The sequence below is a fragment of the Leucopleurus acutus genome, assembly GCF_964270905.1.
Source record: "Leucopleurus acutus genome assembly, chromosome: 1".
In the NCBI taxonomy this organism is placed as follows: Eukaryota; Metazoa; Chordata; class Mammalia; order Artiodactyla; family Delphinidae; genus Leucopleurus; species Leucopleurus acutus.
Genome location: NC_139142.1, coordinates 140,056,242 through 140,079,967, shown reverse-complemented (window position 1 = coordinate 140,079,967; position 23,726 = coordinate 140,056,242). Strand labels below are relative to the sequence as shown.

The window sequence follows — 23,726 nt, the reverse complement described above, 5'->3', positions numbered from 1 at the left end:
AAGAGTGGGTGCTGGATGGAAACCAGCCATATGCTTGGCCTCTCTGGTCTGTCTTTGCTTGGTGGGCCCAGGAATCTGGGCCTCTGTCCTGCTGCTTATTGCATGAGTTACATAAGGATCAGGAGAGATAGGGTGCTTTGGGGGAAATGATGGCTGAGGCTCTCCAGAAAGAGAAGGTCACATAAAAAGGCCAAATAGAATTTCTGAAAGCTCAAGGATAGTGGGAACCTAAGGGAGTGTGCAAGACTAAGCTGGTGATACTGCTTCCAAAAGCTGCAAATCATCACCAAATTAGCAGATTTTTGGGTTAAAGGGCTCACGGGAGAAACTCAGTTGCTATGAATTTCAAAGCAAATGCTTACTTTGAAAGGGAAATACGCCCAGGACCATAGTACTAAATAAGACAAATTTTCTATACGCTTCCAATTTGTTCAGCCTGATTATTTTTCTTAGTGGGTGTAAGAATATATATATATATATATATATACGTCCCCCCTTCTTTATCCTCACTGATTCTTCAGATAGCTCATCTTTCATGTGCACTGCATTCCCCTTCCAGCCACAGGCCTCGGGAACTACAGAGTTATGTGAAGTGAATCAGGGAAGACCCTGCCGCTGGGGCCATCGTGGAGGAGTTCACAGCCCCTTTTCCCAGGCTGGCTGCATTAATATAGATCTTAGTGCTCACATCTGGGAGGGGGAATATGGGTTGTGAGTCATGGGGGAAGGGAGGGATGCAAAGTCACAGAGAGACATCTGCAAAACAAACCAGAAAGACCCAAGGGAGACTCTTTCTAATATAAATATAGGGCTTTTGCTGGGACAGGTTGGTTAGACTTTCCACTGGGTGATGTGTGGGGAAGGACCCAGGAGAGATGGCTGAGGAAGGGGTGAGAGCCCAGGGGACAGAGCTGTGTGCTCTGGAAATCTGCTCTGGGAGACAAAAGGCCAAAGGGTCCACAATGTAGGATTCCATGGGCGGCATGTACCACTGGGGAGAGGAATCAGAATTTCAGGCAATCACCTTTCTACCCCAATGGCTTTCTTACCTCATGGCATAGTTCCATTAAGGATGGGGTTTAAGAAACTGTGCAGAGTCCTGTCACCAGGACCTGTGACTTTGTGGGGGAAGGGAAAAAAGAAACAGACTCCTGAAACAACTGAGCACAGGAGATAAAGACTTGACTTTTGGCCCGAGGAAAGAATTCAAAGATCTGGGCTTTGTTTGCTGAATGGGAAACTTCTCAGCCTCTAGGTCTGAAATGAAGCCACATACTGCAGACCTAAGCCTTCTGGACAGGCCTCGGGGTGACGGCTTTGTGGTCAGACGACTGGGGTCAGGACTCAGCTCTGTCACTGAATGGGTCAATTACCTGCTAACGTGGCAGGTAGGTTACCTAAGTTCAGTCTCAGTTTCCTTGTCAGTAAAATGGGGACAAGATTCACTCCCTGACTCCCATTCTGGAGCGCTGTGCTCACAGCCGCTAATGAGCTAATATCTCTGAATACACCTGCAAAACAATAAAGCTCTAAACTGGCATGAGATATCTGTGTCACAAGGCTGGAAAAGAGCCTAATGTCTTTGAGAGTAAAAATAGGCACAGGCGGGCTGAGGTAACAGAGGGATGCAGGCATCCTAGCAAGGCTTAGGGGGGCTCTGGGGTGGGGGGACTGTCTCCTCTGATTCTCCAAGGGGCGCTGGTATTAGAAAGGCCAGCAGCACTGGGGCTAGGCAGTGCCCAGACAGGGTCTGACTGCTGACTTACAAAGTGCCAGGACGGGAGTCGGTCGAGAGCTGCACGCAGTCCCCACCGCTCGGTCTGCAGAGAGCGCAGGTGCCAGGTCTCTGAAGGAGGGGTCAGCAGTTCACGGTGATGCTCAAAGGACAACTGTGGCCTTGCTCCTGGGCACCGTGTGTACACTTTATGAAGGTGGGGTGCTGACTAAGTTGGCTGGCAGCTCCACAGGCCAGGGAGCCCCCAGGAGGGGGCAGCAGTCAGCCAGTCCCACTGTTCACAGACTCCCTGACCTGCCCACGGTTGCGGAGCGGGGTGTTATCTGCTCCCCAGGAAGCCCGAGTGCCTGTTGGCCACGCGCGTGCAGGAGACGCAGCAGGCGGTCTTGTAGTAGTTGTAGACGCAGAGCCTGGCCTGGACCACCACGTTGCAGTTGTAGTACCTGTCCTTGCAGTTTTCATCTGTAGCAGAGGAGAACAGAAAAGACTCTCTGAGCACGAGGGGCAGCCTGGACTTAGGGAAGGAGGAAGGGCGGTGGGTGTGTGTCTTCATCCCGGTCCTGCTGTTTATTATTGATGGGAGGTGTGAGTGTGGGCTGAGAGCTTATATTTTTTTCTTCATCTTTAAACATGCAGTTGAAATCTATCTACTTTGGCCATAAGGATGCTGGAACCAAATCTCTGAGTGCATTGCCATTTTAATCAATTCCCATGTAAGTTTATCTGTTGATGGGTGGCTTGGATCGCCATCTGTGTTATCAACAGGCACCTTAAACTATGAAATATATACCCAAAGGATGCCGACCCCCTTCAACTCCATGACTAGGCACAAGGTCACAGAGAGACCTAGATGAATCTGGCATTTTCATACCAGAGAACAGGACGGAGCTTAAGAAAGATGAATATTTTACTCCAAGATAGGACTCCCTACTTACCAACTTCAGGGACGCAGTCCTGAGGGTTACAAGATTCTTTCTCTTCTGGTTTCAACTGAGGGTCACAGAGATTACTTAGGGTCATCTCATCAGACAGACAGCGCACTTCCCGGACGCGGAAGCCACCCTGGCAGCTCTTGGAACACTGCCCGGGGAAAGGAAGAAAGTTAGATTTCTTGATAGCCCATTAGCTCAGCACACGGGAGAAGACAGATATTGGAAAATTTCAGACATCTACCAAAGGAGACAGAGTATTAAACTCCCCTGCACCTAGCAACCAGCTTCAACACGCATCCACTCATGGCTAGCCATGTCTTGTCTGTACCCACCCAGGTCCATTATTTTGAAGCAAATCTAGATATCATATCACTTCTTCCATAATATTTCTGTCTGTAGCTCTAAAAAACAAAGACTCTTAAAAAATTACCACGATACCATTATTACACCTAGAAATCAACAATAGTTCCTTATCTTCAAAGATATATTCAGCGTTCCTATTTCCATTTGCCTTGTGAATCTCAATTTTTTTAACAGAGTATTTTTGGGGGGGGATCAGGTCTGTATATTGCAGCTGGTTGACGTGCCTTTTATGACCCTTAATCCACGGGTTCCCCTCCCCGGTGTTTCTTCCCCCTTTTACTTTATTTTTTGGAGGAACTGAGTCATTTGTCCTGTAGAGTTTCCCATAGTCAGGATTTTGCTGACTGCATCCCCATGGTACTGTTTGACATGTTCCTCTGTCTTCTGCGTTTCCTGCAAATTGGAAACTGGATCCAGAAGAGGCCTTAACAGGTGCAGATTTGATTTTTTGTGGTGAGACTGCTTCATAGGATGTGTATGGTTGTCCCTCTTTGGAGGGGGCCAGCAGCCACTAATGAGCAGATCCATTAGTTCATGTGGGGTTGAAAAATGGTGATAATATCCTAACATCTCTTCTTCTTTTATAAGCTGAGAATCTAAAGAATCCCTACCCCTTCCTCACATATATTTACTCTCTGGTTACCCAGTGGTATGGCTTGTTTAGGAGAGACAGGGTAAATTCTTGACTATTTTCTTTTATTTATCAGTTTTCAGAATAATGAGTTGGTTCCCCTAACATCCTCCAATGGTGGAACCTCTAATTAGTTTTTTTTATCATTACAAACTTATTATAGATGGATGGATTTAAACATATGTGATGTATTTCATTAAATCCATGGTAGTTATTATTATTATTTTTTGTTTGTTTGTTTGCTTGTTTGTTTGCGGTACGCGGGCCTCTCACTGTTGTGGTCTCTCCCGTTGCAGATCACAGGCTCCAGACGCGCAGGCTCAGTGGCCATGGCTCATGGGCCCAGCCGCTCCGCGGCATGTGGGATCTTCCCAGACCGGGGCACGAACCCGTGTCCCCTGCATCGGCAGGCGGACTCTCAACCACTGCGCCACCAGGGAAGCCCGGTAGTTACTATTTTTACTGATGCTCACTGATGCCCCATCAATGGCTATCAGGAGCCCAAAAGTTGGCTCTTGAGCCCTTTGGACATGAACTCGTCTTTGAGAATCTCCTTGCTACCTGGTATGAAAAGACATCCCGATCTAATTTATACCTATATCAGTCACAGACCTGGAATCAGCCATTTCTCTAAGAATTCTTGGCTCCTTTTAGAGGCGAGTGGCATTTGAAACCGTATTCTGGCGGCTAGGCATGCCGTTTGCTACTGGGTTGGTCACTGTTTCCAGGCTCTTCCAGTGCATAAAACAGGGAAAAAAGTTGTTTAAGATAAATTAATTTGTGAGTTCATACTGATATTTCTAAGTCAAATTCAGGACAACAGGATTTTCACTTAAATCTCTTCTACTTTGGTCTGTATCTTCTTTCTCCTAAGTTGAGAATCCTATTTCTCAAGGATACTGGGGATAATAGAGCTCTACTATCATACTAGCATATTTACTGGTACATATATTATCACAGTACCATAAAGTAGATTATTCATTTACTTTATCACCCATTATACAACCAATCATCTCAGAACACAGGACACCAGCTATCACTAAAAATGTGATTATTGCAAACACTACAAACATTTTTCTGCAGTCCTTTTTGTCCTTAGGGATGGACAAATTACTGGTTTACAGCCACATGCAAGGGTGCTGATGCCACCAATGGCATACATATTTAGGTTAATTTGTTTCATTGCATTTTCCATCTTTAGGGATTTCTTTTTTTAAAAGAATAATTTTGTTAAAAAAATTTTTTTTTTTTGGCTGTGTTGGGTCTTCGTTGCTGTGCGTGGGCTTTCTTTAGTTGTGGCGTGCAGGGGCTACTCTTCGTTATGGCGCACGGGCTTCTCAATGCGGTGGCTTCTCTTGCTGTGGAGCATGGGCTCTAGGCATGTGGGCTTCAGTAGTTGTGGCACGTGGGCTCTAGAGCGCAGGCTCAGTAGTTGTGGCACACGGGCTTAGCTGCTCTGCGGCATGTGGCATCCTCCTGGACCAGTGCTCGAACCTGTGTCCCCTGCGTTGGCAGGAGGATTCTTAACCACTGCACCACCAGGGAAGTCCCTGTTTTATAATTATATAAAATATTTACTTAGTTCCAAACTCAAATTTATAAAACAAGGTAAATTAAAAAATGTCTTGCTTCCATCATCTTTGCTACTATAGTAACTATATATTTCATATTAGTTTCAGTTCACTTATTTATTTTTAAATTTACATGCAGAAAAATTCAGTTTTTGTGGTGCACAGTTCTGAGTTTTGACAAATTCAGAGAGTCATGTATCTCCACTGCAAACAAGACAGAACTTTCATCACACACAACGAATCCTCTTGTGTTGTCCCTTTGTAGTGAGATTCACCCTGCTCCATCCTCTGGCAATCACTGATCTGGTCTCTGTGCCTATAGTTTTTCCTTTTGCAGAATATTATGTAAATGTAATCATACAACATACAGTTTTGGGGGGGCTCTTTCTTTCATTTAGCAAAATGCATCTGACGTTCCTCCAAGTCGTGGGAGGTATCAGTTCATTCGTTCTTGCTGCTGAGTGGTACCCCATTGTTTGGACGCACTGCATTTTGTTTATCCACTGACCTGCTGAGGGACGTCTGGGTTGTTCCCAGGCAAGGCGGGTGTCTTTGGAGTTGGTGGCCTTTGACGTGGCCTGGTGAGTTTGGCCCTTTCTAGACTCTCTAAGCAGAATGGCAGAAGAAAATAGTGATCTGTTCCTGCTTTCTCAAGGGCCTTGGTCAATATCAAAATAATAAAATGGTATTTCCCAGAAGTTGGCAAAACATCTTTGAAACTCAACACCTCCTTTATTCCCATTTGCATCCACGGTGTGGTTCACCACATACCCAAATGGCTGTCATACACTGTCTGAAAACAGAATTCTCAGCTTTTATCCACATATTTTATAAGAAAATCCCTTCGATCACCTTTGAATGATTTTGAGGAAGCCTCTGGCCTCTACTCTGGAGTCACCTACAGCCACTGCTTGACGATCTTCCCTGACAAAAAGCAGAACGAACACTGGTCCCCTTGCGTCCAAGTCATATGAAATGGTCACTGGGAACGATGACCTCAGGAATTTTTCTGTTTTAGGAAGTTTCTTAACAATAAACTCTTTCACTTGAAAAAAAAAAGAACTTTATCACTGTTTCCATCCTTTTCCATTTCATTCCTTACTAACCTAGTTCTCTATTCATTCTGTCTCTCTGTAGCTCTGTCTTTCTTCATTTACCCTCCTTCCGTACAAAAAGGATTTGAGATGGCTTAAGAAATACATAAGAGGGCCACAAGATAAAAAACAAGTGAGGAAACTGGGGTAAAAAGAAGATAAAAGTAGGAAAGAGAAAGAGAAGCCAGAGAACATTAGCACCTATAAGTCACTTTGTATATTCTGATAAACTCTCTCTCAGAGATGGGCCACAGTTTTGGCTCTGAGTTTCCTAGTAGCCAATTCAAAGAGAAAAACAGGATCAGTCCCATAATCCATATTGTCTATAGGATTTTAAAAAAAGTGTACAACACACACACACACACACACACACACACACACACACACACACACAGGTATGGAGGCCTGACAGAAATTCCTCCAGTTGGATTTATAACAAGATAACTTCATGATGTTGTATTCTCAACAGCATCCCTGAATCCTTTCAGCCATCAAACTCTGCAGCAGTATTTCTCAAAATGTTGGTTACACCTGTAGCCAACTCACCTAAGGAGCAAATTCCTTGGCCACGTTGGACCCAGAATCGGCCATTTCAAACAGATCCCCTCTGATTCTTATGCACACAAAAATTTGAGAGTCACTATTTTATGGCCTCTATAGTTTAGAAATCAAGATTGTCCCAGTCTCAGGCTCCCCACTCCCCGCCAAGCAGGCTGAGTCCAGGGCACCCTGGCTGTGACCAAGTAGAGTTGGGGGGGGGGAAGCATAATTATGTACTAACACAACCTCTACCAAAAGCACCGGGACTTACCATGCTCCATTCTGTGTTAAACCATTTGGCTCCGCAGGGCTTGAGGTGGCAGGATTGCTGGCTGGGGGGTCTCTCCAGGAAGGAACATTCATAGGGGTCCAGCACTTCAAAGGTGTCAGCGTTCTTCCTAACACAAATCACCTCCCTCTGTTGGGTCCCGCTCCCACACTCGATGGAACACTGGAGAAAGAAGCAGAGAAAGATGGGTGCCACGTGACAGAAAGGGGACGAGAACTGCCATCCATTGAGCGATGTTTACCAGAGCTTACCATCATTGATTCAGTGAGGAAGAGCCCGAGGGTGCCCGGAAAACACTTCTGGAGGAAAAGTTGCACACAGATTCCAGTTTTCCTAACACTTCTGTGTCTGGAATGGAGAGTGGGTGCCCTGAGTTCTCACAGCTTGAGGATGCTGGCTGCTGAGATCCTGGCACCCTTGGTGAAATGTGAGTGAGATAGTGTCCCGTAGGCTTTCCCACAGAACATACCAGCCAGTCAGTTTGGTTTTGTCTGGTAGACTCCTGACACTTCTCACTGTAAAACAATGAACTAACATTCTAGTTTATCTGCTGGTCTTTTAGGGGAGGGAACTGGGAATGAATTCATTTCCCAGAGTCTGCATGCCTCTGGATGAAGGGCTACATTAAAATTCTTTGGGACGCACAAAGCTGAGAAGACCACAGGCTTGGGACAATGTCCCCTGGTCAGCCCTCCGCTCCCAACAGGGCAGCCAGCAGGAAGGCTTTGTCCGCGGAGTCCAATCCCCTGGCTTCTTGGAGCTGAAGCTCGCTGCGGTTGCGGCCACGAAGAAGCCAGTCAGATAATGACACGTCTTGGTTCATTGTGTTAGGTTATGGAAATACGATGCGTGTAACCGCCTATAAGTTATTCCATTTAGTATCTATTACTTTGTAAAATGTTTTTTATTTATGTTTGGTATACTCTTAATACCTTTTGGTTAGAAAATTTTACAAGCTGTGATCTATATACTTTTAAAGACTTTAAAGAAGCTCTTGCCTTTATGAATCGCCTGTAAACATGTCTACAGCTGAAACTCAATATTATCCTTGCTGCTGTATGCAGGCACATGGTGAAATAAAAACAGAGTGGAAAAACCCATGTCACTACCCAGCAAAAGTACCCCAAACCCAAGGCAACAGACAATGGATTATTCACACAGGGCATAATAAACATCTCCATCAGCAATTTCCACTTTGTGCCTTCTTTCTGCCATCTTCACAGACATCCAGAAAACTACAAGGCTTCTTAGTTTTGGGACTGTCTGCTCGGATGTTAGAGAGTAAATGTGATCCAGACACAGGGGCAGACAAGAAGGCTGCTCTTAATAGCTAAAGACTGTGAAAGAACCATCCCCCCAATCCCCCGCAAGAACTAAGACAATCTAAGGGTGAGGTAAACCCAGAACTGACAGGGAAGAAAGAAAGCATCTGTGCATGAATAATAGACCTGGTGGAATATCTTAGGAATAAGAGTTGGGCTACTTTGTCTCCAGAGTAGAAAAAGACTCCCTAAGCCTGACAGGTCTCATTCTCTTGGGCTGGCTTCTCCACCGGCCTCAACAGGACCACTGCTAGCACCTGTGCTCACAACTTCCCAGGGAGTCTCTTCCCCTAAGTCCACATGAAAAGTCCCAGGAAAGGACTCCATTTGGCTCGCCTTGGGTCACATGTCCATCCTGGACTAATCACTGTGACCGGGCCAGTGGGGTGTTCAAGAGGCCAACTCTCATTCAAACCACGTGTCTGGAAGGAACATTTATTTTTATATCCTGAAGTCAGTTAATGTTTAAGACTTTCTTTCAACACATAAGCATGCTCTATTTCATTTTCTTTGGGGATAATATCAAATTCCCAGGGCAGGGAGGTGCCAGCAGGCTCTGATAGTCTTATAAATTCAGAACGAAAACCTTGTCCACAATCAATCATGTCCTGACCCTTTGGATGACAGGCAATAAATCCCATGTTTCTAATCTTAGCAGAGATAAATGCTGCCTTCACCAGGATTCATGCGACTCTCAGTTCTCTGAGTAGGTCTGGAGTCAACAGGACGCCCACAGGTCAAAAAGACCTGAATCGGGCCTCCCTGGTGGCGCAGTGGTTGAGAGTCCGCCTGCCGATGCAGGGGACGCGGGTTCGTGCCCCGGTCCGGGAGGATCCCACATGCCGCGGAGCGGCTGGGCCCGTGGGCCATGTCCGCTGGGCCTGCGCGTCCGGAGCCTGTGCTCCGCAACGGGAGAGGCCACAACAGTGAGAGGCCCGCGTTCCGCAAAAAAAAAAAAAAAAAAAAAGACCTGAATCCTGCTCCCCTTTCTTCTTCCTCAGACATTGGTGGACGTGTGAGTCGAACTGCACTGTTTATCTTCTCTGTGTGAAGGCTGTTATGATCCAGTATTACGATTTCACACAGGACTCTTCCCATTGCCTCAGTTTCCGTGAATACTTGGTGTAATTAGTGTCCCATACACAGTTTACTTCTGAATTATCTTTGGGGTGTAGATCCTAGGTGTTTTGCTACCAACAATGAGATAGAAACACTGGCAGAAAAAATAATAAACATGGAGAAAGGGAACTAATATTTATTAAGTACTCCCCACGTCCTAAGCAATGACCCTTTTATTTTTATTTATTTTTACTTTATTATTATTATTAGTATTTTTTGTGGTACGCGGGCCTCTCACTGTTGTGGCCTCTCCCATTGCAGAGCACAGGCTCCGGACGCGCAGGCTCAGCGGCCATGGCTCACGGGCCCAGCTGCTCTGCGGCATGTGGGATCTTCCCGGACCGGGGCACGAACCCGCGTCCCCTGCATCGGCAGGCGGACTCTCAACCACCGCGCCACCAGGGAAGCCCAGCAATAGCCCTTTTATATACAGTGTCTAATGAAAACCCAACAGCAACTCTAAAAAGTTGATATCATTATCCTCATATTTGGATGAGGAAACAGGCTCAGAGAGGTTAAATTACCTGCCCCAACTCAGAGAACTAAGGCGACGCAGAACCGGGATCTGTTATCAAGTATGTCTAACTCTGATATCGACTTGGGTAGCACTGGAAGTACTTGAATTCTTTCTTTTCTGAATTTTAAAATATTTTACACTTTGTATTATAAAAATATTAAGGAAATGTGAGAAGAAAACACTTGCCCATGTTGTTTATATAAAAAACTATACTTTGAAGTGGTTGAGATAGGGTTCATATACTTTCCTATTCTGTTTTTCACTTGCCTTTATATTATATGTATTTTCCACATCTTCCTAATTATCATTGTTCTTGTTACGTATCTTAATGAGTTATGATATACCATAATATCCCTAACCATCATGCTATTGTGAACATCTCTGTTGAAAAAACTTTTTTTTCTCCTGCTGATTATTTCCTTAAAATGAATCCCCAGGAGTGGGGTGACTGGGTGAAGGCAAATGAACATTTTTATGGTTCTTGACTTTTATTGCCAAACTGCTTTCCAAAGGGGTTGTGTTGATTTACAAGGACAAGGCAGTCCATTTCTTTTCAGGGTCTGTTTTTAAAGCTACTTAAAAGAAATAAAATTCTATATGGAGCCAGAGGTCCAGATAATGTGTAAATCATGGTCATCAGCCAGAAAGTCTTTGGAGAACCAGCCAGCCCCGGGAGCCAAATACTAAATGGCCCGAGAACTCAAAATACCGACGGTAATCATAACGGGGCAAAGAGGGAATGATTTTAGGGGGTTCCTGTTCAATTTTGGAACCCTAAGGAAAAATTAATTAATCAATTAAGTTACTTTATGGAGGCATTTGGTATTATTGGTTCTTCATAATGAACAAACTTAACTTTTTCTGTTTCTGCTTCGTTCCCCCAGCTTTGTTGAGATATAATTGACAAATAAAATTGTAATATATTGAAAGTATGCACATGATGGTATGGTATACATGTGCATGGCGAAAGGATTCTTACAGTCAAGTTAACACATCCATCACTTAGCATATTTACCTCTTTTGTGTGTATACGTGACAACACTTAAGTTCTACTCGCTTAGTAAATTTCAGTATACAATACAGTATTATCTACTATAGTCACCATGTTATACATTAGATCCCCAGAACTTATTCATCTTATAACTGAAAGTTTGAACCCTTTACCAACCTCTTCCTATATCCCCCACCCCCAGCCCCTGGCAACCATCATTCAACTCTGTTTTCCTGAGTTTGACTTTTTTTTCAGATATCACATATAGTGATACCATGCAGTATTTGCTTTTCTGTGTCTGGTTTATTTCACTTAGCATAATGCCCTCCAAGTCCATCCATGTGGTTGCTAATGGCAGGATTTCCTTCCTTTTTAAAGGCTGAATAATATTCCATGATAAACAAATACCACATTTTCTTTATCCATTCATCTGTCGACAGACACTTAGATTATTTCCATACCTTGGCTATTGTGAACAATACTATGAACATGGCGGGGGGCTGGGCAGTGCAGATATCTCTCCCAGATAATGATTTTCTTTCCTTTGTATATATACCCAGAAGTGGGACTGCTGGATCATATCTATTTCTGCTTTTGACACTCAAATACAGACACAGCTGACTTTATTAACAATAATAGCACTAGAAGCTACAATTTATTGTGTGTTTATTGTATGTCAGGCACTGCACTACATACTTTGTACACATTACTTCATTTCTTCTAAAAATAACCTCATAATGTGCTTCATTATTGGCATTTTGTAGACAAGGAAACCATGCTGGACCATAAGCTTCCTGAGGGCAGGGATATTTGTTTTGCTCAATGATGTATCCTAAGGGCTTAGAGAGAAGAGCACATAGTAAGTGCTCAATAACTACTGGGTTTTTTTTTTTTTTTGAGATATCACCAATATCTGTTAAAATGGCAAAAAAGAAACAAAAACAAAAACAACTCAGACAATACCATGATCTGATGATACAGAGGAACTAGAACTTTTAGACATTACTCACAGGAATACAAAAGGGTACAGCCACTCTGGAAGAGCTTGGAGCTCTGTATTAAATTAAAAAACCATTTACTACACAACTCAGCAATTCCACTCCTAGGCATTGACCCAGGTGAAATGAAAACTTATGCACCCATAAAAAACTGTACATGAAAGTTAAAATGGCTTTATTCAAAATCACCAAACACTGAAGTGTCCCTCAACTTGGGAATCAACAAGTGTAGTATGCCCATACAATGGAACACTACTCAGCCACAGACAGAATGAACTATTGATATATGGAACAATATGAATAAATCTCAAATGCATGTGTATTACATATAAGCAAAAGGAAGCTGACTCAAAAGGCTACATACTGTTATAGACAGTAATATGAAATTTTGGAAAATGCAAAATTATGAGGACAGAAACAGATGAGTGGATGCCAGGTGCCAGGTTTGAGGGAAAAAGTTGACCACAAAGGCACAGGAGAATTTTGGTGGGCAATGGAACTGTTCTATATCTTGATCATGGTGGTAGTAACACGACAGTCATGTTTGTCAATAATGATAGAACTATATACTAGTTATGGGTTGAACTGTGTCCCCCAAGAGTTCATATGTTTAAATCCTAACCTCCGTACCTCAGCATCTGACCTTGTTTGGAGAGAGGGTCTTCACAAATTAATCAGGAATAACTACTGTTGACAGAATGAGCTCCAAAAGCATAAGTAGCTTCTCCAGGGTCATGGGTAGCACAGCTGGGGTGCAAACCCACCCGGCACCCCTGGGATACACCGAGCCCTATTCCCTGACCCAGAAACAGGTCAGGGGATGGACAGACACACCCGGTTCCGGCCACTCACCTGACTCCAGCTTCCCGCAAACCACTCCACCTCGCCCGTGCAGGGCCCGTTGTCACACGGGGTGGCCTCCACTGGCCGGTTGTTCCCGCAGCCCTCCAGCGGCAGGCTGCTGACATGGTTGGTCATGCACACCACCGAGCGTGTCCGCACTCCAGCCCCACACTCTGCCGAGCACTGCGAGACAGCAAGGGGCGCCTTAGAGGGGAGGCCTCCCCGCAGGTTCTGAAGCCACTCTCAGAGGATGCGAACGACACCGCGTTTCCCTACCACCTCTTTCCCCTGGAAACCTCTGACCACTTGTCAGGCGCGCTTTCCTCCATTACGGGATATCAGTACGGTACCCTGTCCTAGATTTTCAGGGACAGTCTTCTTTCCAAATAGCCTGTCCCACGGCTGTGATGAACACACTTACACTTGTCAGACTACTGTTTTGGCTTTCGATTTCCAAAATCTATTCAGCATTAGAAGAGTGAGGGCACGAAAACGCGGGCACACCATCTGCCTGCTAGTAGCTGAGTCTGGACTGGTCTGGGAAAGGACGGCGGAAGTCTGTCACAAGACATTGCTGCCTGATACTAAGGCAGATGGCTCCAGTCCCCGAGGGCCACAGCTATGGGAGTATTGGGAGGTGGCCTGATATAAAGGGAGAGCTGGGCCTGGGAACTGGACACATCAGTGTTAATATCCCTGCTATCTGTGTGACCCATGCTCACCTGGACAGCTGGTACAGGGACACATTCCTGGCAGGATGACTCAGAGTCTGCACTGTAACAAGGTTTCCAGGGATTTGTAGGCACATTACAGTTTGGAAGCACCCTGAGGGATTCTGCTAAGGGAAATGGTGCAGATCTGGCCTAATTGGGAGGGAGGCACTAAGGACAGAGGCAGCCACTAATGTCTCCATCCCAGTTAAACCTCCAAGGTCTTCTGAAGAATCCAGAAACCCAGAAACTGTTCATCTGATGAGCAGTCCAGCTGCGCTGGTCAGAATATGCCTACTGCCAGCCAATCAACATCTTCCACAAGAAAAGGCAGGCAAAACTCCTCATCTCCTTCCCCGCTCGCTCCTTCACCCCAGCGTACATCCTCGAATTTTGCTTAGTATTTTTCCCTAACATTTTTTTTAAATTATGGTAAAATACGCATAACATAAAATTTACCATATTACTCATTTTTTAAGAGTACAAGTCAGCGGCATTAAGTACATTCACATTGTTGTGCGACCATCACCACCATCCAACCCCAGAATCCCTCTCTCTTCTGATATAACTCTTATTTTTGTCTTTGATAGATGAATTCAATTTCTTAATAGCTTCCCTTGTACACAGGTAACTGGTGGGCTAATGATGAACTATATACACCTTGGAGTTCATCCTTGACACCTGACACCAGGGACCCTAAGGCGGCTGCGCTACTGGGGAGGGGAATGGTGGGATTGGTTTTGAGTCTGTAAGAAGCAGGGAAGGGGGCCGGTCATTTGCTGAGTGCCTGTTCTATGCCAGGCATGCCCAAGATGTAGGAAAGTTGTGATGTAATCCCTCGCTTTATTTAGAATTTCATTATTTAATATTCGTGTGACGTGCTAAGGAGAATTAAATGGATTCTTTCATACCCACATCTCGATCTTGGAGGCCATCAGTCTTCATAGAAGGATAGAAAGCCTACAGTAGTTCACCTCTGGGTTTTTCCCCAAAGTCAGAAATCACCTTTGGGATTCCAAGCTAGCGATTCGTCTCTGTGTGGTTTGGGGCACGTCGTGATGCACGGCTCCTGCCCATCAGACCAGCAGCCTTGGTCCCACCCGCCCGCCGTCCGGCACGCTCACCCTCTCGCTCCACTCCGTCAGGAACCAGCTCTTGGCGCAGGGTCCCATGTCGCAGTTCTCAATGTCGTTGGGCCGGAGTTTCATGTTGCATTCCTCGTCATCGACCACGTCCCCGATGTTACTCACACACTTCACATCGCGGGTCCTCTGCCCCACTCCGCAGGGCACCGAGCACTAAAACACAGCAAGCGCACATCAGCGCACCGGGCAGTGCCAGCTCTGAGGGCCCCTCTGGTCAGGGTGCCCTCGTCCTCGTTACCCGCCACCTGAGCAGAGGACGGGGTGGGGCGAGACCCCTGGGTTGCCGGGTCCCCTCTCAAGCGATGCTACCTGGGGAGGATCCCAGCCTGAAAACATCACACGCCTTCTCTCTGCTTGGATGTCTCACTTACTTTGATCCTCTGGGCCTCAGTTTTGCCATCTATAAAATGGGAGAGCACGATTGGAAGGAGGAGTTGGCTCTAGCAGCCTTTGCCAGCCTTCACTCCACCGTGACACAGGAGAGAGAGGTCACCTGTGTGCACACGGCTCCCATGGGCTCACCCTGAAAGTTGGCCCTTAAGTCTATCAGGATGACAGGATGGCCCTATCGGCACATCTTATGGTTTGCAGAATAGTCCTTCCAGAACCCCACAGGACGGGTCCTCCTGGAGAATCCAGGGTTCTCCCACGTCAGGTCTTGGAGGGGGGAGGCAGGAGGGTGGCGGTAGGTCTTGGAGGGGGAGCTCCAGAGCAGGCTGGCCTGCTGCGTACCGAGGTCCAGTCCGTCCGGATCTGCCACTCGCTGCAGATCTTGAGCTGGCAGGTGCTGGTGGTCTCGGGCTTCTCCAGGTGCTGGCAGCGGTAGGGCTGCACCGTCAGGCTGCGGTTGGCATACACCTGGCGACACAGAACCTGGCGGTGCTGCATGCCCAGGCCACAGGTTTTGCTGCACTCAGACCACTCCCCGATGTCCCAGCTAGCTCAGGAACGAGAGATCGAGAGGGACCGGTCACTTCAGTCAACAGGAAGAGAGCATCTTACACAGAAGTTGGCCAAGCCAACTTACAAAGAAGCGTCAGAATTGTTATGGGTGATCCCCAGCCCAGAGCAGTGCCTGGCAGTCTGCCTAAGGCTGTCTGACTCCATAAAGAATGTGGCTCTGTTCCATATTCTCTTTACCAGTGATTAGGGCCCAGATTCCGTAAAATTATAGAAAACCAAGAAGGTACAAAAGATTTTTATCTAGTCAGAAAAATAACTCCAAAGATGAGTTTTATTCCCCTGCAGAACATTAACCCACTTTGGAACTAACTTAGAAATCTTCTTCCAACCTTTGTTATTTTTCATGAACTATTTACATATCAGTTTCACATATTCTCCTCTGTTATCCTGCTTTGTCATTTCCTTAAATAAGACATCGGCACATGGGCACTGTGTCTTCGGATGAGAATTATGTTCTTATTAGTTTGAGAATTATGTTTTGACCCCTTTTAGGGCTTTCCCTCCTTGTTCTTCTAAAAGTGTCCTATTTATTATTCAATAACTGAACCAAGACCTCTCCTGAGACACTCCCCAAGCAGATGTATTTGTGACTTACATTAGTCTCTCTCTGTACACAGCTCGCCTGAGCACTGACTGCACTGGATTGCAACTCCTTGCTCCCCTCTTTGTTTTCCTTGCCAGCTAACACCTAATTTCTCCAGTTCACCAAAGGCTTCCTGGGAGTGTGCTGAGCAGTTAAAGGCTGTGAGCTCCTGAGTGAATCCTGAAAGCCAGGTGCACTTGCTAAACAGATTGCATTTTATGCACAGACTAAGTCTCCTGTTTCTAAATCAGATGTAGGCTGATTTAAAAATTAGATTACATCTACTACTAGGGTCCCATGCACAAGCAACTAGAAGTGAGCTGAAAACAGGCAGAGGCCCTCTTACAAGGCTGGGCAAGGGAAGATGTTGCAGGGTTCCTCCTCCGGGGTCGGCTTCATGCTCGAGTCACAGTAGCTCTCAGGAACCTCTTCGTGAGTGTTTCTGTTCACACAGCGAAAAATAGGGTACTGCGATCCTGCAGGGACAAGGAGAACACACTCTAATGCTGGGCTATGAATGCAGATGTGCAGAGATCCGGATGCTGATGAAGAAAAGCCTCAGCGACAGAACGATTCACGCACACACACTCCTCCGTTCCTGAGTTTACACGCAGCTCCTGCACAAGGGCTCTCCTAGGCACCGTCCGGGGCAAAGAAGAGCAGGAATAGTTCCTGCCCTCAAAGGCCTTATAATCTATTTGTGGACATGGTTTGAACATGTTCAGAGGCAGATAAAAACAATTCCCCTAAGAGTTCAAGACAACAAGAAAGATCGATAGGCAGGGGAATGATTATAAAATGAACACAAATAATAACTTCTTGAAGGTTTTCCGCAGACATGAAAGAGAGAGGGTTTTGCAGAGAGAGGGTTGGTTTTGGGTAGCTGTGCACACGTGTGTCTTGGAGGGGGGCTCTGTCCAGGCCGCGGAACTGGAACAAAAGTGCATGGCAAACCGGCCTACAAGAGCCAGGTATGTTGAAGCAACAGTCAGGTTGGGGCAGAGAAGTAAGAAGATTCAAGAGAGGCTAGAAAAGCAGCTGGCTTTGCCTTTGTAAGTCATTTTACACATTCCCCCAGTAAAGGACTGACCCAGTGGAATTTTGGTTATTTGAGTATATGTCTGCCTCCTATGAGATGGTGAGTTTCTAGGGGACAGGACTGGTGCTTGCTCAACCCTGTAACCCCAGTACAGCAGGGGAGGAAGTGCTCCATAAAAGTTTGTTGAGTGAATATTTATCAGCGGTCTAACATTTGTTTTTGTTACTTTGCTAAAAAAAAAATACTGACTGCCTAAGTTTTTTTTGTATGTTTTAAATGCACAGCCTCATGTTTCATACTTAATAAGGCATAATCTATTTTGGAGAAAAAGTCAAAGTTTGTTCAGTGAAATTTCTAGCTCTCAACTGGAAAAAACAAAACCAAAATTGATTCAATTCGGCCTGCCTCTCTCTCTCTCTGCTACCCCCTGGTGGCAGCACTGAAGTATTACTACTGGGTGTTTACAAAGAACCGTAACTGGGGGAAGGCGCAACCTGAGCGTCTGGAGAGTAAGATGCTTTTTCATAAATGACTGTGCACCCACTCCACCCACCCCTGGCCCCAGTCTAGGTCAGTAGCTGAGTCCTGCTGGGTAGAACACGGGCATTTAGCCTACAGCTTTGTCTCAGTTCTGTTGCTAATTGGCCAGGCATTTAGAGTTTCTCAACTTCAACTTGCTATAATTTTAATTGTAACTAGAGGGATAACTTTGAATGTGTCTCTAAATATTTCAGCAGCCACGAAGTGTTCCAATGCTTCTTTAAGCTGATTTGTGGGACACACTGAGCCAGAAGGTAGTTCTTATAAAAAACATGACAGTTTGTAAGACAGTTTTGAATCAGAAACAATCGTTTGTTTAAACTACTATGGGTGTAAACATTTACAATGCAGCTCTAACTTGAGACCATTATTTTAAAATAATGTTCCAATTAAGCATAATTATTAGCTGAGTAAAAAGCAGTACTACGCATAGCACAGGGAGATCAGCTCGGTGCTTTGTGACCACCTAGAGGGGTGGGATAGGGAGGGTGGGAGGGAGACGCAAGAGGGAGGAGATATGGGGATGTATGTATATGTATAGCTGAGTCACTTTGTTATACAGCAGAAACTAACACACCATTGTAAAACAATTATACTCCAATAAAGATGTTAAAAAAAAAGCAGTACTGGCTATAAAATTAATAGGAAGCATAAACTTTTGTGGAATTAAATTTTGTCCGGTAACATATCTGCTTCCATTAAGAAGAGATTTTTAATGAAATTCAATAAACATTAAGGACATTGTGCTGAGTTACAAAGATGAATAAGATTCAGTTCACAGCTTCCAGGATACTCATTGGGATGCAGTTAATAAGGGCTTAAGTAAAAATTTTATTATTCAGCCCATCCCTTTCTCATCAGACCATGTGGGTTTAACTTTTCTACTTACACGTTTGTGGATTGGAAGGCAAAAGTAACTACCCCAACTGCTTGGCACTAATGAGGGGGGAATTGAGTATCTTTAGCTGAAAGGATACAAGTTACCCTAGGAATGCTCTGTGCCTTGGAAAGATGGGTCCTGTTTGGGGCTGTGTGCACTTTGGCCACTGCCTGCCTTCCCCCTGGTCCAGTTCCAGCGTTTAGACAAGGACACAAACTCAGAGGTACTCTTTCTGTCTCCGATGGTGGGAAAACACTAGATCTATAGTTCTTGACTCCGATGACCGAAAAGGTTTCTTTCTCTGGGTCAGTTTATATTTCTGCAGAAAGGGAGACTATCACTCAGAATGGTACCTGGCCACCTCTTCATTGTCCAACCATGCCACACAATTAGCCCTCTAAGTGCTACCCAGCAAGAATGGGGTGGGCAGGTCGGGTGCTGGCTGGGCTTCAGGTAGCAGGAACAATCTGGGATCAGTTTGGTTGGGCTGTACGTTCAACGTGTTGATCTAAACAGAAGTATGTTACGTTGGAGGGGGGACTGTACCACAGGTAATCAGTGGACATTAAAGGAGGTAAGTCAGTGAATTCAGGGGACCATGTAGAGGTCAGTGAGGCATTGTGGAGAGATGGACAAAATAAGAAGAAAGAAAAAATTAAATAACTCTAGTCTTGGAACATAAGGGATCAACTGGGCCAAGCCAGGAGCTTGACCAGATAAACAGAGGTCCGGGCAGTGACTGGACAGAGTATGGGCCTCTCTTGTACACCAGTGACAGGGCTCCCCCCGTGATCATGCTATCATGATGCTGGAATTTTAATCTGCGAGGCACAGAAATGTGTGGTCTGGTGAGTGTTGCCAGGAAGGGCTGGAGGAGAGTTTGGGAGAGGGTTTGTGTGGGGAAAATGATGAGATCACGAGGCAAGTGGACTTGGGTTGTGCAGAAAAGAGATGGACAGCCCTGGCAGGCTCAGAATTTCTTGGTCACGGCACACTTGTCACTACCACTGACAGCCATGAGATGAGCTAAATGTCTTGTGCATCCACACTGCCTCCCTGCCCTGACATCTCTGAGGCCATCGCTGGCTGGGAGCCAACCTTAGAGGGAGCAAAGGGGTCCCTCCACCATGCCTGGTACAGAACAGATACAGACTGTTGAATGACCACCTGGATGAGTCCAGTGAACACAAGGCTGGGTGAGCAGCACGCAGGGTGCGTGGCAAATGGCACATGCTCTTGTCCTTGTCCCACTGTGTCCACAATGCAATGGCTTATGGTCTCCAGACAGGCCTACATCTCATCCTACTGGAAAAGCTGGGCCAGGCTGTCTTTAAAGACATGAAATGGAGGAAACTCTTCTACACATGCCACCCTTGATATCAAACCACATGACAACAATCTTTATCCTTTCCCCTAGTTTTCACCTAGTTCTGAGTGTATCTGTTTTCACCTGATCTCACTTAGTTCTGAGTGTATCTCTTTCAGTTAGCAGGCATCACACCACTACCTAAATGGTAGACTATTTCAGCACTATCAAAATATTTTTTGGGGGCTTCCCTGGTGGCGCAGTGGTTGAGAGTCCGCCTGCTGATGCAGGGGACACGGGTTCGTGCCCCGGTCCGGGAAGATCCCACATGCCACGGAGTGGCTGGGCCCGTGAGCCATGGCCACTGGGCCTGCACGTCCGGAGCCTGTGCTCTGCAACGGGAGAGGCCACAGCAGTGAGAGGCCCACGTACCGCAAAAAAAAAAAAAACCTTTTGATCCTGGGCTCCTATGTCAAGTACATTTCATTTCACACTGCTTACCTCTATGGCGTCATGGACAGATCCTCACTAAACTGATTTTGACCTTAATGCATAATTATCTCTAGCTTTCTGCCTCTTTTAAGACACACTTAACAGGCATTTAACTTTCCCTCATAAGGCTTATAAGAGAAGTTGGCACAATGACTCTCCAGTTCACATTCTCTGCGCAAGTATTAAGTATAAGCACAACAAAACCTCCATAAATCAGCACTCCAGTTATGAAGCCATCATGGAACCAGCAAAGATTCCAGGCAGGAAGGGCTCCAGACCCCAAGAGGAACCAAAGACTTAAATTCGATTCTCAAAAGCCACTAAGTCAGCGCTCTTATGAAAAAGATAAAAGCGTTAAAGGTGGTTGTGAAAGATTTTTCCATGTGTTGATTATGCCATCGTTTCCAAGTTTTGTACTCTCAGACGCAAGTCTCTTGAAGAAAAGGAAAAAAATTCCCCAAACCAATACGCTGGAGGTATGTTTCCCAGTTGCAGAAACTCCGCAGGGATACAGCCTCTGTTTCTATGGTAACCTGCCCTCGAAGAACAGGTGTTTTACAGTCACAAATAGCACTTTACTACAAGCAGGAGGCTATCACCATGTATATGAAGGAAATCATGACTGCACAGTTATACATATCCTTGCAATGAGGATCTAAGGCACCTGGAACAGAAAAGCAGCATCAATTTCCAACCCAGGTGCAGAACATCAGGTCAGGGGTTTCTGGACACCACATCCCACATCTATCTTGCCTTTGAGTGTTCAATGACACAGGACCATGAGTCCACATCACAGTCCAGACTGATACTGACCCTTTTACACACAGCCAGGCTTTGCTTCAAGCCTATCACAACTCTGCTGCTTTATTTATTTATTTTTATAAATTTATTTATTTTATTTTTGGCTGCGTTGGGTCTTCGTTGCTGCACGCGGGCTTTCTCTAGTTGCGGTGAGCAGGGGCTGCTCTTCGTTGTGGTGTGCAGGCTTCCCACTGCGGTGGCTTCTCTTGTTGTGGAGCACGGGCTCTAGGCGGGTGGGCTTCAGTAGTTGTGGCACGAGGGCTCTGTAGTTGTGGCTCGCGGGCTCTAGAGTGCAGGCTCAGTAGTTGTGGCGCTCGGGCTTAGTTTCTCCGTGGCGTGTGGGATATTCCCAGACCAGGGCTCGAACCCATATCCCTTGCATTGGCAGGTGGATTCTTAACCACTGCGCCACCAGGGAAGTCCACAACCCTGCTTTATTTAAATTTCACCTAGACTCCACCTTTCCCCCTAAATCCTATTACTGGATCTTTTCTTGCCGTTGGAGAGATGCCCTATGCTCCCACTGGTGTGTGGTCCCCTTTGCTGCATAAACTGACTTTGTTAGGCTACAGCCTTGCTGCAGGTGTTCTGAGTTGATTGGTCTTAAGATAATGGGACAAATACAGGATTAAGAATTTACTGAGGAGGAAGAATGGAGTTGTGGAGTGTGAAAGCTAGCTAACTAACACTTCAAGCTCCCAAAGCATTCTTTTTTTCTGAAATCCTTAGATCTGAGAATGACTTTTTTTTTTTTTTTTTTTGCGGTACGCGGGCCTCTCACTGTTGCAGCCCCTCCCATTGTGGAGCACAGGCTCCGAATGCGCAGGCTCAGCCGCCATGGCTCACGGGCCCAGCCGCTCCGCGGCATGTGGGATCCTCCCGGACCGGGGCACGAACCCGTGTCCCCTGCATCGGCAGGCGGACTCTCAACCACGGCGCCACCAGGGAAGCCCTGAGAATGACTTTTGAATGGCATTTGTGTAAGTGTTCCACAACCTTGACTCGTACGTCAGCTTGTAAATCTTGAACTAGGTGAGTGTATTCTCTGATTATTAATGAACACACTGTGCGGGAAAGGGTTAACTCAGCAGGCCTGGGTTGCTCAGACCCTGCATATTCCAAAGAGAGACCTGTATTCAGGACTGGTCCTTGACCAGGGCTGGAGACAACCTCAGAGCCCTTGGGATATTCTGCTGATAAGAGTTTTTCTATGCCAGAGATCTTGGGTTGCGCGCTGTCAGTTTGACAAGCTAGTTTATGACAACAATGTGATTTCTGTGAATGCCTGTCTTTGCATGCCTGAGGCCTTAGGCCATGTTGTATTAGTTTGACCTCTGGGGTGCTAAAGGCTGAGTAGCTAATGTGGGAGCTACAGGCCTATGTGATTGAACCCCAATAAATCCCCTGGACACCAAAGCTGGAGTGAGCTTCTCTGGTTGGCAATACGTGGCTTATATACAATATTGTTGAGAGAACCAAGTGCATCCCTGTGCCACTCTACTGGGAGGGGATACCTGGAGGCTGGCGCCTGGTGTGTCCTGGACTTTGTCACACGTGCTTCTCCCTTTGCTGATGCCAATCTGTAGCCTTTCACTGTTACAACTTGTAACCATGAGCACGGCAGGTTTTCTGAGTTTTCTAAGTCCTTCGGGTGGATCACCGAGCCTGAGGGTGGTCTTTGGGAACCCCCAACACAGCCTCACACTAACCAGCAATCTCACAGTCAGGCTCAAGGAGGGGAAGCTTTGCCACGTGCCTGGGGGCCTACCTGCATGTTCCCCGCTCCTGCTCGGGGATCTGCAGAGACCCTCCTAGCCCGCACATGAGCTCACCTTTCCCGCAGGTTGTCGAGCACTCCGTTGTCCCCAGCTGTTTCCAGTTGTGATCCCGGCTCCGCCGTGGGGTCTGTGGTGCTGGTGGTACCACATTGTCCGGCCGGTGGGGAGAGAATCTATCAGGATGCCTGACCGGGAAGGTCTGTGCTGATTCCGAGGTGAATATTTCAGGTGCCCCGCCGTGCACGTCTGCCTTCTCTTCGTCCCCCTCTTTCCCTTCTCCCTCCTGCTGGTTCCCCCCTTCTGGTACCAGCTGGCCGTTGAAGGGCTCCCCTAGGAGAGGCAAGTGCACACACCACAGAAGATGGGTTTGGACGGTGAGTTGTAAAGAGGCAATGGCTCCAACATTAGAAATTAGGTAGCATGAGATCATTTCTAATTCAGAGCACATATATTTAAAAGAGGCAGATGTTAATTTCCCTAATATTAAAAACATTATTAAAAATGAATAAGAAAAAGATGAACATCACAGTAGGGAAAGTGGGCA

The 23,726-nt window shown here is 46.1% G+C and overlaps 1 protein-coding gene across 2 annotated transcripts in view; it reads right to left on the bottom strand.

Moving 5' to 3' along the window:
- Nucleotides 1-2,029: 2,029 nt before the first annotated feature.
- Nucleotides 2,030-23,726, bottom strand: part of THSD4 (thrombospondin type 1 domain containing 4) — a gene marked incomplete at its 5' end in the record, with an annotated part of 540,083 nt that continues 518,386 nt past the window's right edge. For both annotated transcript variants that reach the window (XM_082861410.1, XM_082861411.1), the window contains 8 exons: nucleotides 2,030-2,197; nucleotides 2,671-2,815; nucleotides 7,138-7,317; nucleotides 12,955-13,128; nucleotides 14,780-14,953; nucleotides 15,533-15,737; nucleotides 16,693-16,822; nucleotides 23,237-23,512. In XM_082861410.1, coding sequence (XP_082717536.1) covers nucleotides 2,055-2,197; nucleotides 2,671-2,815; nucleotides 7,138-7,317; nucleotides 12,955-13,128; nucleotides 14,780-14,953; nucleotides 15,533-15,737; nucleotides 16,693-16,822; nucleotides 23,237-23,512 — 1,427 coding nt within the window. In that variant the 3' untranslated portion in view covers nucleotides 2,030-2,054. The remainder of the gene's footprint in view (nucleotides 2,198-2,670; nucleotides 2,816-7,137; nucleotides 7,318-12,954; nucleotides 13,129-14,779; nucleotides 14,954-15,532; nucleotides 15,738-16,692; nucleotides 16,823-23,236; nucleotides 23,513-23,726) is intronic.